This window comes from Branchiostoma lanceolatum, chromosome 7 (assembly GCF_035083965.1).
Source record: "Branchiostoma lanceolatum isolate klBraLanc5 chromosome 7, klBraLanc5.hap2, whole genome shotgun sequence".
Lineage (NCBI taxonomy): Eukaryota > Metazoa > Chordata > Leptocardii > Amphioxiformes > Branchiostomatidae > Branchiostoma > Branchiostoma lanceolatum.
Window position 1 is genome coordinate 23,067,538 of NC_089728.1, and position 18,101 is coordinate 23,085,638.

Consider the following 18,101-nt stretch of genomic DNA (forward strand, 5'->3'; position numbering starts at 1 on the left):
CATTGATACGTCCTGTAATATTTGCGAGCAACCGCAAAATATTTCTCTCTCTATCTTTCTTGTATATGCGTTAATTCCAACCAGCATATTAATTCCTTCTTTTAATTCTTAGGTTTATTGAATGAAAACTATGTCAACGTTATTGTTTGGTCACAAAAAAACACGGGCACAACTCTGAAAACAACAGTAACGTTAACATTTGGTAAGTTTCCCCTCCCCTTGGGAGAGAAACATTAGTACCCAGCATTCCATGTAAAGTGGCGCACCAACAATATGGCGGAGTAAGTATGGCATAACTGTTGTACCTTGAGGATACCTTGAGGATTCTTCGGTGAAGTAGGCCAGGCCTGTGTACCATATTTATAACCTCCTTGCTTTGGCCTCCAGCCTAGTATCCATACTATTTTGCGGAGGTGAAGCGATCAGAGGAGTGGACTAGGTTGAAAAATTATGGGATGGATTCCACCCAAATTATGGCGTTTTGGAAGGAGCTCTGCTCTCAACAGTGTTCGTTGCTCGTTTTTCACTCACTGTCGGTAACGTTAAGTCACGTTCTTCTTCTTCTACGTGACCTCGTATGTTCATCTGCCGAAAAATCGGTGAATTACTGTATTTACTGTCATGTATCGGGTCAAATCAGGCAATAAGGTTTGCCCCCCCCCCCCCGTGTACTCTAAACGTCGGGCAGTAATTTTCTAGCGAGGTCCAATCATATGGCTGCTAGCAGGTCACCGAACGTCACCGACAATTAGCCAATGGCGGCCAAGTTGTGGATTGTTAACACCCCTGGTCTTATGTAAATTTCATCATATCAAACCAAGCGCATTTGAGTTGTTGTTTCCACTTTGTTCCGTACATCTAGATATCGAAGTTCAACTTTCATGACCAAAACGCTAAGGGGCTGAAGAGATGAAGTTTTGCACTTTTAACGGCGCTGGACTAGCGCGCTAATGGAGCCGTTGCTACGGGACCGGACGTAACAGATCCCAACGAAGATAAAATTTATCGAGTCGACCCAAGACTTCCCACCCGAAAGCAAGCTCTCCAAGACGGGCCTCGTACAAAAAGGGAGGATAGTCAAATTTTTCGGCTTGATTACGCTTTACGTGAAATGCACTGGCTATGACTTACGGGAAATTTTCGCCTCCTCCCTATGAACTAATTATAACAAGGAGGTTTTATATAAAACCTCCTTGGAACTACGTAAAAGAAAATAACTTCCCTACGAATTACGCGAAATCAAAAGGGCCTGCCTACACCTTACTGAAAAGAGCATGCAGACCCTCACGAAATGCTACAGGGCGTGTGTATCTTCTTCCAAGAATACGGCCCTGAAAATTAAGACCGCGATAAGAGACCACTTATCCTGGTTCTCCTGACAGAATGACAGACGGCAGAACGCTTCAGGCCGAACAACGTCTGGACAGTAGACTCCACCTTCGGCCTGAATTCATAGTGCCCAACCAAAACCTATGTTGGATCTATACATGTACAGACTATGGCCAGCCAAACATGATAACGATACTACTACCATGTATTAACCGATGACAATAAATGTAGTTTTGTATGCGCCACATTGTCTATCACTGAACATTATTTCCGTACATGAAATGTAAAAAAAAGTATGGTACGAAATGCTACAGCTTACAACTGTAACATGCAAAGATACCAAAATACCCTCTCCAAAAGCGTGGCCCAGCGGCTATACTGCATTATGAAATATAACGTTGTGTAGTCAGGTCGTGTCAAACTTTTTTTCAGTGCGTAGTTCTGATGAGTTAAAGTCATCCACTGTCAACGCGTGCTGCAAACTATTAAAAGGAAGTCCTATCAATGGGTGTGAAATATTCCTTCTTGAACCTCGCGAGCCAGTGGATTGGCGTTAATTGGTTAGTTTGCATTTGAAAAGTCCGGCTCTGTGGGCGTTGACCTCGCTAGAAATTTAGTGCCTGTTGTTTAGAGTTGAGCTGAGCTGGTTTCAGTAGACTATCTGTGTTAATATTGATGTAGTTATTGACTAGCTTATAGAAAAAGGTGAGGCGGGCATTCCTCCTCCTTTCAGGGGCCACTGCAGGTCACTGAGCATTTGTGTCACGCTGCTAGTCCGCCGGTAGTCATTCAGAGTCATTCGGGCGGTATCCCTTTGGTGGTGTACGGGTCCCAGACGATGGCACTATATTCCAAGTGGGGCCGCACCAGCGCTTTGTAACAAGTGGCCTTGATCCTAGATGGACAATGGGTCAAATTGTGCCGAATGACCCCTAGTACCCTACCGGCTTTGCTAGTGGCGTAGTTGATATGGGTGTCCCACCGCAGATCGTCGGAGCCTAGGTACTCATTAACCTAGTCTAGTTACTCATTTTCACCCGAGTGAAGTAAAAGTACCAAAGTTCCTTTGTAATCACTCGGTGTCCAGTACTGCATCGCTAGATTTCCAGTGACGCAGTTTTGTCATATCTGGGCGCCCAGCAATGAGGCGACTATGTTACTGGAAAACTCTGAATTATCAAGTTGGAAACCGAGAGAGTGAGAGTGCCTGTGGTGCTGGAAAACCAATGATGACAAATATTCCACTGTGGAAAACCAGTAACGACAAATATTCCACTGTGGAAAACCAGTAAAGACAAATATTCCACTGTGGAAAACCTGAGCTCCATGTAGTGACGATAGAAATTCCGCGCCGTAAACCGGGCCAGTTTCCGATATGCGATTTAAACGTCAATTCAGGTAACGTTATGTTTATGAATTATCAAGTTAGAAACCAAGAGAGTGAGAGTGCCTGTGGTGCTGGAAAACCAATGATGACAAATATTCCACTGTGGAAAACCAGTAACGACAAATATTCCACTGTGGACAAATATTCCACTGTGGAAAACCAGTAACGACAAATATTCCACTGTGGAAAACCAGTAAAGACAAATATTCCACTGTGGAAAACCTGAGCTCCATGTAGTGACGATAGAAATTCCGCGCCGTAAACCGGGCCAGTTTCCGATATGCAATTTAAACGTCAATTCAGGTAACGTTATGTTTATGAAAAAAGGCCAGAATGCAAATCAAGTGACGGTCAATCACATTACTATGTATAGGCATGTCACATCATTTTTTGTGGTAAGATATAACTTAATTGCTGGAATTGCTGCCAAAGTACAGATCAGATTCTTCTGCTTACAATGCTTTTTATCCTGTCGAAATCGGACAAATTTGAAATTTTTTAGAATTTTTCAAAGGTGAAAAGTTGGACGTTTTCATTAGAAGACGCTTATCTATTGGCTCTATGGGATTGATTGACCCCAACATGGCACCAGAAATTACCACAAGTCAACAGTTATTTTAATCCCTATTTTGTACTACCTATTCCCTAAACATCTTTCAACTGTTAACCTACATAACATGTTGACTTAAGAGTTAAGTACAGGAATTTTTACAGGTGCATTAAGGGAGCACACCCCAGTTTATTTGGGGTTTCAATTGGAGGCTGCGCACCCTCGAGTCTAGGTACTGTCTCTTCCAGGGAAGTATTCCGAAGTAAATCAACTGTGTATGGGATGAAAGCCTATCCCTTCCGCTATAGGACCAGCTGAGTTCTGTTTCTTCAACCTCTCTAATTTTGGTAAATCAGGAGACAAAAACATAATTTTCACGTCAAAAACGATGGTCAAATTTTGGCACTTTTGCGTAGGATAAAACTCGTAGAAAATTTTTTTTAGGTAGAAACGACTGATGTTGTCAGAAAGAGAAAAACCTAGCGTACAGTCGAGCCAATTATAAAGAAAATTCTAGTACTTAGATTTCTTTAATCATCCACGGCGCGAGGCATGTCAGCATGACCCACAGAACGCAACAAAGGTCAATCTCCGGCCAAGGGACATTTCACTATCAACGCGGATGGATATCCGGAAGTAAGGCTCAGATCGAAACGCAATTTTCACCCAAAACACACCAATTCATACGCTTTTCAGCCATGCGAGTATCTAATGTCACTTCGAAGCACATTATGAGAAATCTAAACTCAAACCCAGCCCCTCGAAACCCTTCCGTCACTTTTTTGTCGCGCACTTCTGTGGACCCCGGTCGCGGAAGAACTGGGGTGTGCACTGTTAACAGATCTATACGAAGATGTGTTAATTGGCAATAAACTAATGAGCCATATATAGTAAAAGGCATAAATTTTTAATGATGTCCACTGATATTGGCTGCAACATAAATTCACTGATGTTGTAAGCTTAAATTCACTGATGTTGTAAGCTTAAATTCACTGATGTTGTAAGCTTAAATTCACTGATGTTGTAAGCTTATATTCACTGATGTAAGCTTGCTGAAACATGTTCTTACAACGTCTATACTTAAATAATTAATATTCAAATACTTAATCAGTTAAATATGCTAATTAATATCATGATCAATAAGAATGATAACAGTATGGTAAGGCGCAAATGATGTCATATTAAAAGCCTGTATTTTATGAGAGTAATAGCACGTATGTCTGTACATGTATGTGTGTGTGTGTGTGTGAGACTAAGAGCTTCCTCAGCCGGCCCAAATAATTTCTATGTCCGAGTAATTGCGACAAAGTTGAGTTCTCAAAATCTAGGTTGCGTACGACGCTACCTGGGTTAAGAAATAAGTTGCACCAAGCAAAATGTGCTTGTGCGGTGCATTTTGCGTGGCACAACTACACCACCCGGTATGTGCTTATAATAGTTATAAGTTATGATATAAGTTATGTATGATCCACCCGTATTTTCAACTTTCAAACTGGCAAGTTCATATCATTCTTACTTGCAAATATTGAAAATCCCTTGCAAATTGCAAGTTGCTTAATTGTATTCTGAGGCCTGTATAGTGTCAGTGTTATACCTAGATTGATATTATGTTAACATGTAGCAAAGTGATTTTTATTGATGACATATATTTTTCCTGTAGTCAGGAAAGGAGAATCAAAGATGCTCAGATGCGTGCAACCATCAATCAGAAACTAGTGGAAACCGGAGAGCGGGAGAGGTAGGGTATAATGTCTATGGGGCATGAGCCATAAGTGTTCAAAGGATGCTGTTGCATGGCATGTGCTTTGTCTGTTTGTAAGTGGATAAGCATGATGTTAGAATGTGTAATAATTGTAGTAGTAGTAGATTTTGGCTAATGTGGCATTGATGTAAACAGCAGTCCTGTCAGAGTAGGAAGGTCATTGTTGTGGTGGGAACCCAAGCAGTGAGCACCGAGTGTTGTTTTAAGTTGTGTATGATGTTCATTCTGGTGGTGGGATTATGCATGATAGAATGTAGTTGTGCTGTCGTTGTCTCTGTGTGTGTGTGTGTGTGTGTGTGTGTGTGTGTGTGTCTGTATTTGTCCAACAGAACAGGTACTCATCAGCCCTTTTCGTTGGAAATCCCGTATGAACAGCACCACCTATCTCAGTATCAGTGCCCTAAGCAGGGTACAGTAAAATTTCAAACAACCGTCGCCAAGGCAATGTATTTTTTTTCATTGCCAATCTTGTTTGTTATGCGATCAGGCTGAAGGAGGTGCTCCGAACTAAACTGATCGAGTGTGGCTGGAGGGATCAGCTCAAGGCACACTGCAAAGGTACGAGGCTGTTTCATGGTGGTTAAGATAATTCAATATCACATATTATTAGCAGGGCTCGAAATACTGGTTGGTCGCCTTGGGCAGGTTTGACTGTATTGTTAAAGTTGTGGGTATGTGCATCAGTGCTACCTAATTGTCCTGGCACATACATGAAAGTGTTCAGTTTTTTTGTATGTAACATTAGCAAAATGAGGGTAACCCACAATATGACACTGAGAAAAATAGTATTTCAAGCCCTGCTGAATGTAAGTTGTGACATCACATTTGATGACTTGGCTTGTACAGTCATGAACCTGACAGTGGTAAAACTCTCATGTTGTATTATATATACATGTATGTACATGTTCCAGACCCCAAAGCAGGGTGACAGGACACGTACACTGTATAAGTACATGTATATCAACACAACCAGCATGATAATCTCCCAATGTCACAGCTATAGACCCCTTTGAAAGTTGAAGGCTTGACTCAGTATTACAACTGGATGTCTAACATTAGTCAAATTGTACACTACAAACCCACCAATATATTACTTGTCATTATGATTAAACAAACAAGTCTATGGAAAAGAGTAAGATCATAATTGTACTGCAAAGCTAGATATGATATGAATACGGGCATTATTAGGTTGAGAATGTTATAGTATTGAGACTTATGTATTTGCAGAAAATATTTTCAAATTGCGAAACAAAATTTTCACATTCTGCAATATTGCAGAATGCTGGAAAATAAGTATTTCAACCACTGAGCATATAGAAAATAAAAAAAATTCAACAACATGCAAAGGTTTGAATATCACATGTTCACATTCCTGTACAGTACATGTACATGAATGTAACTTATACATATCCTAATCCTAATTGTGTTTGATGTTTGTTTGCTTTTCCAGATGTTGTGAAGCAGAAGGGATTGGAACACATCACTGTGGATGAGTTGGTTGCTGAAATCACACCCAAGGGTAGAGGTCAGTATAACATCATGGGCATTATATCGTTTTGTTGGTTTCAAAGTCTAATCCTTGGTGTCACTGAGCTTCACTGTACACACGCTCGCCAACAAGAAATGAAATCTAATAAAGTAAAACAAATTCTTTTGCAACTGAACACCCATTTAGTTAATGACAAATGCTCAGTTTTAAACATAAAATCGTGATGACAAATTTCCTAGGTTTATGCATGGAGCTTTAGCCTGGGTGCAAGACCACCGGGCTCCTGGCGCTAATCCTTCGGCCGGGGAAGCAACTCGCGCCGCCGCCACAGATAGCACACGGCCCACTAATTATCTCGCGCACAGCGCGATAGAAATCAGGGTTCGGCTGCCAAGCGCTCCCGGGTGCCAACTCTATCCCTACTACTAGGTCTTCCCCGCCCAAAAGGGGTTATCATCTAATGGAGCTTGGGTTCTGACGTCCTACTCTCATCTCCCAAATAAACATACCCCCGGGAATAAACATACCCCCCGGACAAATTTTCAAAATCTAATAAACGTACCCCCCGGAATAAACATACCCCCCGGAAAATTAACCAAATTTACAGATAAACTGTGTCCGAGGGAAAGAAGATGATAAGGTAGCTGTGGGCTTTCTTTATTCATTTATGCCTGTCTGAGGACCATACCAGTAAAGTGTAAAAATATTGAACAGAATAACTGCACACATCTTGTTCATCTTCTTGCTTGCCACTTCAAAAAAATATAGTAGTAATGTTGACAAATTGGGCATAGGTTCTCCGCTATGAACCCTAACCGGGGGCCAACGGTGCTTTCAAATTCAACAAGTGAAAATATACATGATACATGCATTTTCTACTTGGAACTTGAAGCAAGTGATCAAGGAAAATTGTTGTATATACTGACATAAAATCAAAACACGACAAGTAGTCGCCAAACTGCTCAGTTCACTTGGATGGGCAACACTTTCAAAGTCTACTTTTTGTTTTTAAACAAATGTATCAACATTTAGAACATGAACAGAAGTTTTAAATATCCTGAATATATGGTCATCACAGGTAAGTTATTACTTATTTCAGTTATTTGTAAAAGCCATAGAGAAAAGGAAGAACTATGACATGTATATGATGTAACTTTTTATCTTTCCCTACTTTCCTTTTATCTTATATGCATTGCATATAGAAATATAGATTTGTAAACATTATGATTTGTAAACATTACATGCCACAAATGATTGTGTTGTGTCAAGGACATTATCATATTATATCAAGGACAATATTATATAATGTTCTGGTTTTTGTTGTTGCAATCCAAATGATTTAAAATCCACAAATCACCCTTGTATGTAGCAAAAAACATTAATTTTGAGAAACTAAATTGTCAACAAATTTGTGAGAAACCTCAGGACTTTTCCAATGTTGCCACAAAGCACAAGGTTCTCATGTTACACATGAAAAGTTGAGCTAGACACAGCGGCGCCGCAGACAGAAAGGGGCTAACAGAAAGTTTCACCCATATTCCTAGAAAGCTCTGGTATTCTTTCTGTAGAGGGGTGATCTTTTCTAAAGCATTTTTAAGTGATAATAACGGTGACTAGATTGAAATTCAATTTTATATATAGACTTTGATATTAAAATTCTCTTTGTAAAAATGCAAAACATATTTCTGACCAAGGGAAAGGAGTTTTATTTGTACATAAAAAAAGAGTTGTTTCCCCTTCTTCGAAGTGAGCTCTTCCATGACAAAACGTTCCCACGGCCAGAGTCACTGACGTCCAATGCGTTACTCACTTTACTAATACTGTGGCGATTCTCCAAGCGCTAAATTTCCATGTTTGTGGTAGGATTGAAATGTTTTGATATATATTGAAAGTAATTACACAGTTTTTCGATGCTAAGACACTGTTTTTTTTGTGGTGTTGTTTTTATATTTTCATTTTGGGAAGGACTGTATCTCACGTGAGTAGAGAAATTTATGCGTTAAACGTACTTGAAACACTGTGCGCCGCTGGTATGTATATTTTTTTCTGATCAGCGTGCTTTAGTTTACGATGTAAACAGAGACTGTCAAAGTTGTTTATACAAAAAGAATTGCATTTCAAAACGTCAGTGTGGCGTCTTATTTTCTCCCAATAACAACGTTGACTTTGTAGTGTCATAGAGATCTACCGATACGTTACGAGTTACGCCGGGATTTCACAAAGGGCGGGTCATAGCGGCAGGGAAATCAACGCCGCTTGGCCGAAAAATAGCGAATTATGAGCAAAAATGCCGGGGAAATATGGGCAGGAAAACCCAAACTTTCAATTTCAATGGGATCCCTGGTTAGCAAAACTCGATTTTCAGAAAAATGATAAACGTACTGTCCAAAATAAGAACGTACTGGGTGGATTTTGAGGCTGAAAAAAATAAACGTACCGGTACGTTTATTTGGGAGATGAGAGTACTTGCTCCATTATCCCAATGTGGTACTCAGAAGAAGAGTTGCTACTCTAGACTTACATTGTATCTCGTTCGTAAAAAATCCACTATAATCTGGATTTAACATCATGATTCATTTATAACAATTCATTTTGAAAGGTTTATTAAGGCCACATCAAGTAAATTGTATGGATGACATCCTCCAGAGACTCAATTTAGTGCGCGTGTGCGAAAGAAAGCACAAAGTGGACAAAAAACAAGACACCATTAACTGATTAAGCATGTAAGAATACTTGAAGCGATGAAATATGGTATTACAACCAACAACTCTTTTATTCCTGTATTCAATAAAACAGTAACACTGGTGTCAATATTAAAATCATTCTAGATTTCGGGTTTGTACAGCACATCAACAATCGCCCACGGGTGCAATATTGATTTTTACGACATGTTGTGCCATGTTCCATATGTTGACCATAATGCCAAAGGGTAAAAATATTTTTGTTCTTTATTTCAAAATCAGGCAAAAATCAATGCGTGTGGTGATATCATCCATAAAATTTACTTGCTGTGGCCTAATATAATTACCCTCAGTCATATGATAAAACAAAATAACTTTACCACATTTAACCTCCATATTAGTGGTGCTTTATGCTGACCCATACATGTATGACCTTTTATTTTATTGCTGTGATGCCATCTTGGAAAATACGAAAATGCTGACATAGGATAAGAAAATTGGCCACATTTCCATGGTTAATGAGAAAATGCTATGATAGTTTTTTGCTATAATACGAGTTTCATACTTGTAATATTCAGGTAGGGAAGATCATTAATTAACTTGTATATGATTTATACTTGTGAGCCAGGTATTGGGCCAGCAGGTAACCAAGCAAATGATGTCTGGTCCACCGACAGTGCATTTGAAGAATATACTAGTATGTCTTTCAGATATGTGTCAAGGTTGCTTTTGTTGAACATAGACAGTGTATATTTCCAACTTTCCCTCTCCAGACTGTTATTGAATAATCATAGATGTTTTTCCTGTACATTTTCTCATGATGTATTGTGCTCTGCTTGGCATGATGGGGTTGCCAACAGGCGGTTTTAAGATACATGTAGTTGTGAAATTGCCTTGAAGAATTCCATCCTGCATTTGTCCATGGCTTGATTAGCAATTGTAATCATGGAAAGTAGATTGGATAAAGCAGTCTTCAACATGCCCCCCAAGAACTTATTCTAAATCATTTTTTTATCTTTGCAGCTCTTGTCCCTGACAGTGTGAAGAAGGAATTGCTCCAGAGGATACGCCACTTCCTGGCCCAACAGTCCAATATCTGATGTGCCTTGTACTATGTCCAGATAGTTGGATACAATTGTGCATCCTGCACAACAATGGGACCACATTTTGTAATCAGCTAAGCTTGATATCTCTGAAAGTTTCTGTGTTGTCATGTTTTCAGTGATATAATTCATGTAGTTTGAGTTGTTGCCTATGAAACTGTAGATTTGAATCTGAAGATTTTTTTTGTTATGTTATTTTGCAGCTATTGGCCAGGCCCTGGGTAGTGCATATGGCTCCTCTTTCCTTTATAATGTACATTATGTGATAACCAAAATAGAGTGTGATACAAATAGTTGTGTGGCACATGTACATACGGATGCAGTCAGTTGTGTTGTGTTGTGTTGTGAGTGCACCATAGCTTTCTTCTGAACACTGTATGCCTAAGTCACCTGCCAGTCCTTTGTTATCATACATTCACATCTATAGGTCAGCTTTTTTTGGCTCACGTGTTGCATTCTATGTCATGGATGATATGCATGGATGCTGGTCATCGTTTGGAGATTCATGCTACAGGAATGAAAGTAGGAATGATGGTACAACTAATGGTAGAAGAGTTTCTGCCAACATCTGTCTTGTTTGTATGAGTGAGAATCATGGAATAATGCAATAACAGCTACATGTGTATCAGAATTTGTGTTAATTACAAATGTGTTGTTTTGTCTGGATATCATCCAAAGTTTAGGACATATAAAAGTTACTTTTCTTTGAAAATATGGCCATGTTGATTCAATTTAATGGATGACATTTTTGCGTGCATCAATTTTCATATGTTTGAAGAAAAAATTTTACTATACCGTATACGTTAATAGACCTCTTTCCAGTTACGGCGGCCATTTTGAATTCCCAGAGGTCAGCTCGGGGTCATGCACCAAAACGAGGCAGTCCCTGACTCAGATCCTACTATAGCCCTGGGTAATGCCAGTTATACCATCTTCGGTGGTACATTTCGCCCCTCGAAGATGAAATAATCTAATATATGTGCCTTTCATATGTAGAAAATATTGTTGTGGATATTTTGACTTACTTTTGGCTAAATTTTTATTCGTTTTTCACAGTTTTTGACGGGTAACTAAGGACAGTATCTACCGTGTGTCCTCCTTAAAATCTTTTCTAGTAGGATTAATACAAGACCTGAAAAGTCTAGCTGCAGACTGGCATTCTTGTGGGTAAAAAATTAGAAGACAATTGGCAGTTGTTCCGACAATTTCTCGATACCAAGATCCGTTCTGCAAACTAAGCTCTATGGGGTCGACCGGTCCGGTCCAATGCAGAACTCAGTGGGGAAGGCGGGGTAAATCACAGATGCGTCCCCATCACTAGTTGCCAGTGTAGTTAGTTTGGTAGAGACTGGGGTCGATCCCTGTCCCACTGGCGATAACATTTACGGGTATAGCGTTTCTTTGCCATGCCGATCTTAGCATTGAGAAATCGTCAAAATCACAGGATGGATCTGCTAGATTTCAGCCCACAACAGTGGCCCACAATGATCTGGACTCAAATTGTGGAAGTGTATGCTACCAAAACTATCATTGGAGCAAACTAACATACAAATATACAAAGAGCGCATCCAGTGTGTACCCCACCTTTCCCACTGCATTGGACCCCAATCACCCCATGGAGCTCAGTGTTTGCAGAACGGATCTTGGTATCGAGAAATTGTCGGAACAACTGCCAATTGTCTTCTAATTTTTTACCCACAAGAATGCCAGTCTGCAGCTAGACTTTTCAGGTCTTGTATTAATCCTACTAGAAAAGATTTTAAGGAGGACACACGGTAGATACTGTCCTTAGTTACCCGTCAAAAACTGTGAAAAACGAATAAAAATTTAGCCAAAAATAAGTCAAAATGTCCAGAACAATATTTTCTACTTATGAAAGGCACATATATTAGATTATTTCATCTTCGAGGGGCGAAATGTACTACCGAAGATGGTATAACTGGCATTACCCAGGGTTATAGTAGGATCTGAGTCAGGGACTGCCTCGTTTTGGTGCATGACCCCGAGCTGACCTCTGGGAATTCAAAATGGCCGCCGTAACTGGAAAGAGGTCTATTGTGCAAAGAAGCTGCAAAGGGGGCAAATATATCCCCTAAATTGCACCCCAAAAAATCAGAAGAAGAAGATGTGAAAGAACAAAAGTGAAGAATCTTTTGTTCGGTGTACATGATGTATATTCTGTGTGTTTGTGTGTCTACTCTTTTGTTCAATCTTCCTGACCACTTAGATTTCATAATGAGGGCCACTTTTTTTGGCTAACTTGTAACTTTTTTTCACACACATCAGTTTTGGGGTTCCAAGAGGATGTCATCCATATACAACATGGAATCAAAGCAACATGGCCTAAAGGTGTCATAAAATCTTGCTGTTACAGAAATAGTGCTGTCTTTACTGTCAGAAATAGCAGAAAACATGGACGCTAGTCCAATTTCACTCAGTTTCATATGACATGTACAATAAACTTGCTTTTCAACTAAAAATGATGGAAAAGGTTTTGGGTTCCTTCTACACTTCAAACACGAGAATACCTTCCTGTCAATATTACTTGATAATGTGGCTGAATTGTGTATTCTTGCCATTAAAACCACAAAATTAAACTGATACATGAAGACATTACAAGAGAACAAGCGTTAAGATATACAATGAATCTAAAAATACATGTATATATACACGTGTACTACGAAAGCCAACCTACCTGAAACCTTTGGGAAAGTCAATTCTTGCATTGGGGATCAATTTGGAAAAGACCATGTTGGGGTGATTTAAGATAGCCATTTGAGGCCAGAAGTAGTTAAGAATTGTCCGTGCCTGCCAGTGATGCCAGTGAATGATTGCACAAAAGTGATATTAGAATAGTCTACATTTGCATGGGGCAGCGATAGGAAGTGAGCCCTGTATGCATCGGAGGTGTATAATTACCTTCGCCAAGGTTTGATTTTGGTAGCATTTGTGGATGAACAGCATTGCTGGAGAAGGCCCTGATGGATTGTCTTCTTTTTTTTGTTGAAATAAAACTTTATTGTCATTCTGTACAAAAATACATGGTAATAGCAGTAACTCAATAATGTTCGCTTTGATATATACATACAATCATATTTTTCTTAAAGAACATTCGGATTTAAATGTTGTTCGATTCGATTATCCGTTCGATTTGATCCATACTTCAATTTGCAAATTGTGTTTTTCCCCAGCAATATTAGGTTATTTATGTACTGAAAATGTTTTAGATTGGAAAGTTGGTACCCTAAGATTACATCATGTGTTGTTAATGACAGTGTATACCCATATTCAAAAAGAAAATAGTTTTCAACTTCTGACCATAAAGGTTTTACATTTATACATTCAAAAAAGAAATGTTCTATATAGTCAACGGTATCACAGACAGCACACTTATTGTTTGTTGCTATTCCATATTTAAAGGCCCACTATGTAGTTTTAGGTCAATACGGAAAGTAGATTTTCCTACCGTTTCTTTGCATAGCAAGTTAGATCAACCCTATAGAATTGCTTATAATAATAATGACTGGTTTTATTTGCAAACAATTACATACACATACCATTGCAGCCTTACCGGCTGAATTGGGGTATGGGATAAAACATTCAATTGCTCATACAAGTTTTACCATAACTTAACATTTTTTTTAAACTATACACTTGAGTCAAGAACTACAATTCATTCAATAACTCTACGGTAAAAGGTAATGTGGTGTTCTTAAATCTGGAAGTTCTGCAGCTGAACGGTGTGAATTTGTTCTTAGACCTTAGATCCCTACCGTGAACGCTTCCCCGTTTCGGAGGGAGCCAACTAGAGAAGGTGGGGGATTTAGAGATGGACAGTGCAAATTTCATACACAGATTACGTCGTCTCAGGTACAGGGGAGTGAGTGACAGCTGTTCTAATGCTCTGTCGTAGCTAACATAGTTTTTACCTAGAATCATTCGGCACGCCCTCTTTTGTACAGCTTCTATGTGGTTTGACTGGAGAGTAGTGAGACCAGGATGCCACACAGGGCAAGCATACTCTAACAATGGTCTTACAAAGCCACAGAAAACAAGCGTTAAGTCATAGTTAACAAGTCCATGTTTCTTTAGGACACGTACCAGATAAAGCCTACGGTTAGCTTTGCTCACTATCGAGTTTACGTGAGTGGACCACTTGAGATCGGCTTGCAGGATTACACCTAGAACTCTAGCAAAATGCACTAATTCCAACTCTGATGGTCCTACATACAACTGTGGAGGTGGGGGTGGGTATCTCATAAAACATATCACCATTACTTTACATTTCACTGGATTAAGTTGCATGTAATTAGATTCAGTCCAGCGCACAAGTCCATCAACGTCCCTTTGCATTGTAGAAGGAAGAGTTCTGGGTCTGGGTTCGGCCAACGACATGTCGTCAACGTATTTCCAGCCATCCGCCGACCCTTCTTCAACCGGAACAGCGTCATTAATGAGGGCCAGGAATACGAGAGGGCCTAACTTAGTTCCTTGTGGTACTCCGCATGACAGTGTTTCCCATTCAGAAAGAGTTCCATGGTACTTGACACGTTGTTGCCGGCTTGTCAGGAAGGAGCAAATCCAAGGGATGATGGATCGACGTACCCCGAGGGCGAGAAGCTTGTTGATGGCGGTAGGGTGGTGAACACAGTCAAAAGCACGGGTAAAGTCAGTCAGCACGAGTGTACTGATGTATCCAGGTTTGTCCGTTGTGCTTGCTAGGAAGTGAACTAAACTTGTGAGGTAATGTGTCGTAGATTTCCCCTTGAGGGATCCATACTGGCGGGTGTCAATCATGGGTAGAATGTCCTTCATGCACCAGTCGGTGATGAATCCTTCACATACTTTTGCGAAAATTGGGGTCAGAGAGATCGGTCTGAGTTTCTGTAGGCGAGGCGGGTTCTCCTTTGGAATCGGCACGACGTCGGCTTTCTTCCAAACTGCAGGTACAGTTCCTTCCGCTAGGGAGGCGTTGAATATGTTGGTCAGAGGTTGACTGAGTTCGAAGGCGAATTCTCGTATGAGTCGAGGAGAAATCAACACCGGCGGACTTGTTCAGTTTAACCGTTCGTAGTCGGTGGTACATTTCCCAGACTGACACTTCCGGGGGAGGGCTTGGAGCTGGTAGGTATGGGGGCAAGTCTTCCAGCTTTAAAGGAGGGTGTTGTTGAGAGGCTGACGCCAAGTGTTTGTTAATTGCGTTAGCCACATCCTTGGTGGAAGAGGGGTCCACACCTGGAACTTCAATATGTGCGGGGTCTTTACGGATGTTGGCCATTTCTTTAATGTTTTGAAACCACTTCCGGGGGTCTGCAGTCTTAAGATTTTGGATCTTGTCCCTGTAGAATCCCTTTTTGGCTGTAGCAATCTCACGCGCAATCCTGTTCCTGAGACGTTTCCAGGTGCTGGTATCGCCTTTGTCAAAGGCTTTCTGGCGATCGGAGATGAGGGATTTAAGGTGTGGAGTGACCCATGGTTTGTCCTTCAGGTGTAGACGTACTACTTTGGTTGGGAAGAACTTTTCGATGGCATTGCTGAGTGTTGTATAGAATGCAGCACACTTAGCTTCGGCATCTGTTGCATGTTCGACCTCATTCCACGAGTAGGTGGTAACCCAGGACCCGAAGGCCCTGATGTCTGAGTCACGCATGGGCCTGGCTACTTTTTTGCGGCTGCGATTGCTCGAGCGACTTTGTTCACCAGTCAGTATAACGCTGTTGTGGTCACTCCGTCCCACAGGTGGCGCTGTTGTAGGAGACCCATAGAATTTGCCGACGTTCGTAAGGACCTGGTCAAGTATCGCGTTGCCACGAGTCGGAACCTGTACAACTTGTAGCAGAGAATGATCACGACAGAGGATGCTGGTGTCGAGGTGGTTCAGATCACCCATCACGAACAGACCGATGTCCGGGTAGGAATTCTTCAGCACGTCTATCGACTCCGACAGGTGGGCTAACAGCGCTGCTTCGTTTCGTGAAGCTGGGGGGTTATACACACCGCACAGCGCAATGGACGAGACCTCCCTTGGGAGCCAGTGAGGGCGAAGGTGCACCCACACACACTCCAAGTCCGATGGAACAACTATGTCCAAGGCCTTTGACGAAATGGTTGCTTTGGTGTATACTGCTACACCTCCTCCCCGTTTGTCAGATCGGCATTTAGAATACATATTAAAATTCGGTATGTCCGTTGCTGAAGTCGGAAGGCAAGGAGTAAACCAAGTTTCGGTTACTACCGCAATATCGATGGACGAGGTGGTCAAAACTAGGCTGAGTTCATCAAGTTTATTGACCAAGGATCGGGCATTGCTTACCGATATTCAGGGAGGGAGGTTACAACATTACTGCACCTGTGCACCATATAAACAACTTTTAGAAAACTGTTATCCACACCAACACACAGTGTGAAACCAACACATGACCACACATGGCTGGCCACTGGCTTCTATTGTTCTTATCAGCTTGACCGCTCAGTGGGGTGCCTGTATACAGTTCACCAGTTTCTGTAAAAATTCATCCTAACCAGAGTTCTTGCAGTTTTGAAGGGAAAATGACCACTCTTTATTGATGCCATACAAAGTAGATTCTCTAAGACTAAATTAATAGTTGTATTCTACCCTCTTGGAAAAGATATGAGTGTTTCCAAAGAAGAAGAGCTTCATGACATATGGCAGAGTAAAGTGTGCCTCAGGGATTAGACCACCATAGGGGTCCTCCAGTGCACGGGATGTTGTTGAGGTGTTGAGGTGGTGTCCGGGAGTCAGCAGGCCTTGTGCAGCTTGTTTTTGTACAGTTCAAAAACACCAAAATAGACGAAACAATGAAGAAAATATGCGGAAAAGTGGTTGTACATGTCAATGCCTGTCATTCACATTAAGATTTGTTCACAAGAATTATTTTCAATTTTTGCGCCAAAATCTTACATAGTGACCCTTGTGGGATAAATATTGTGTAAAATTTTCCATTGTAAAGATCGTAACTTTGGTTCTTTTGTTATTCGAAATGGGGCTTCCCATATGGCTTTCCATGGGTTAGCTTGGAAGTCAAAATGCGGAAATCTTTTCTGATGGATTGTCTTGATATTTAGTATGTGGGTAGGTCTTGATGAGGCATGGAAATAATTAGATTTTTGGCCCCCTAGCAGCTTGTTACAGTACTGCAGTGGAACTTTCCGTTTTTATACCTCATGTTCTGGAAATGCCATGGTCAGGATTTTTGAGTGGTGTATAGCTCTTGGACCAGGGAAGCTTCCTTGGAACTGCAGAGGCAATTAGATACCAGATATCGTAATAAGGCCACAGGAAGTAAATCTTATGGATGACATCAGTGCGCGCAATCGATTTTTACCTGATTTTGAAATAAAAAATAAGATTATTTTTACCCTTCTGCAAATTATGGTCAGCATACCGAAAATAGTACAATATGCACAATATACTGTCAGTTCTATCACAAAAACGTTCTAGATGCCATAAAAAGGCATTTGCACATGTACATGTAACAATGGTGCAAACTCCGTACAAATAAATTGTACAACTTGAGTTCCACGACCCCATACCTTCGCCAACTGATGTTAGCCTTTTCGAGTGGCATATCATGTTTCCCATTTTTATGCAAATAAGGCCCTAATTTGCATAAATCATGTCAGATGATCACCTTCTTTACCCAAATAACACAGGTTGTTCAAAGTGTGATATTCTCATCTTAGCAAAGAAAGCTATTCTAGCATTTCCTCATAGATTACGTAAATGAGGCCCTTATTGTCATTCGCATGATGGGAAGTTAAATGATGTGTTATATTGCA

The 18,101-nt window shown here is 40.7% G+C and overlaps 1 protein-coding gene across 1 annotated transcript; it reads left to right on the plus strand.

Annotated features, from left to right (window-relative positions):
• The first annotated feature begins 153 nt into the window (after positions 1-153).
• LOC136438201 (transcription and mRNA export factor ENY2) lies at positions 154-11,013 on the plus strand. Its single transcript, XM_066432956.1, has 5 exons — positions 154-281; positions 4,927-5,004; positions 5,516-5,586; positions 6,479-6,553; positions 10,222-11,013. The coding sequence occupies exons 1-5, from the start codon at positions 274-276 to the stop codon at positions 10,296-10,298; spliced, it is 309 nt and encodes a 102-aa protein (XP_066289053.1). The 5' UTR covers positions 154-273; the 3' UTR covers positions 10,299-11,013.
• Positions 11,014-18,101: the final 7,088 nt, after the last annotated feature.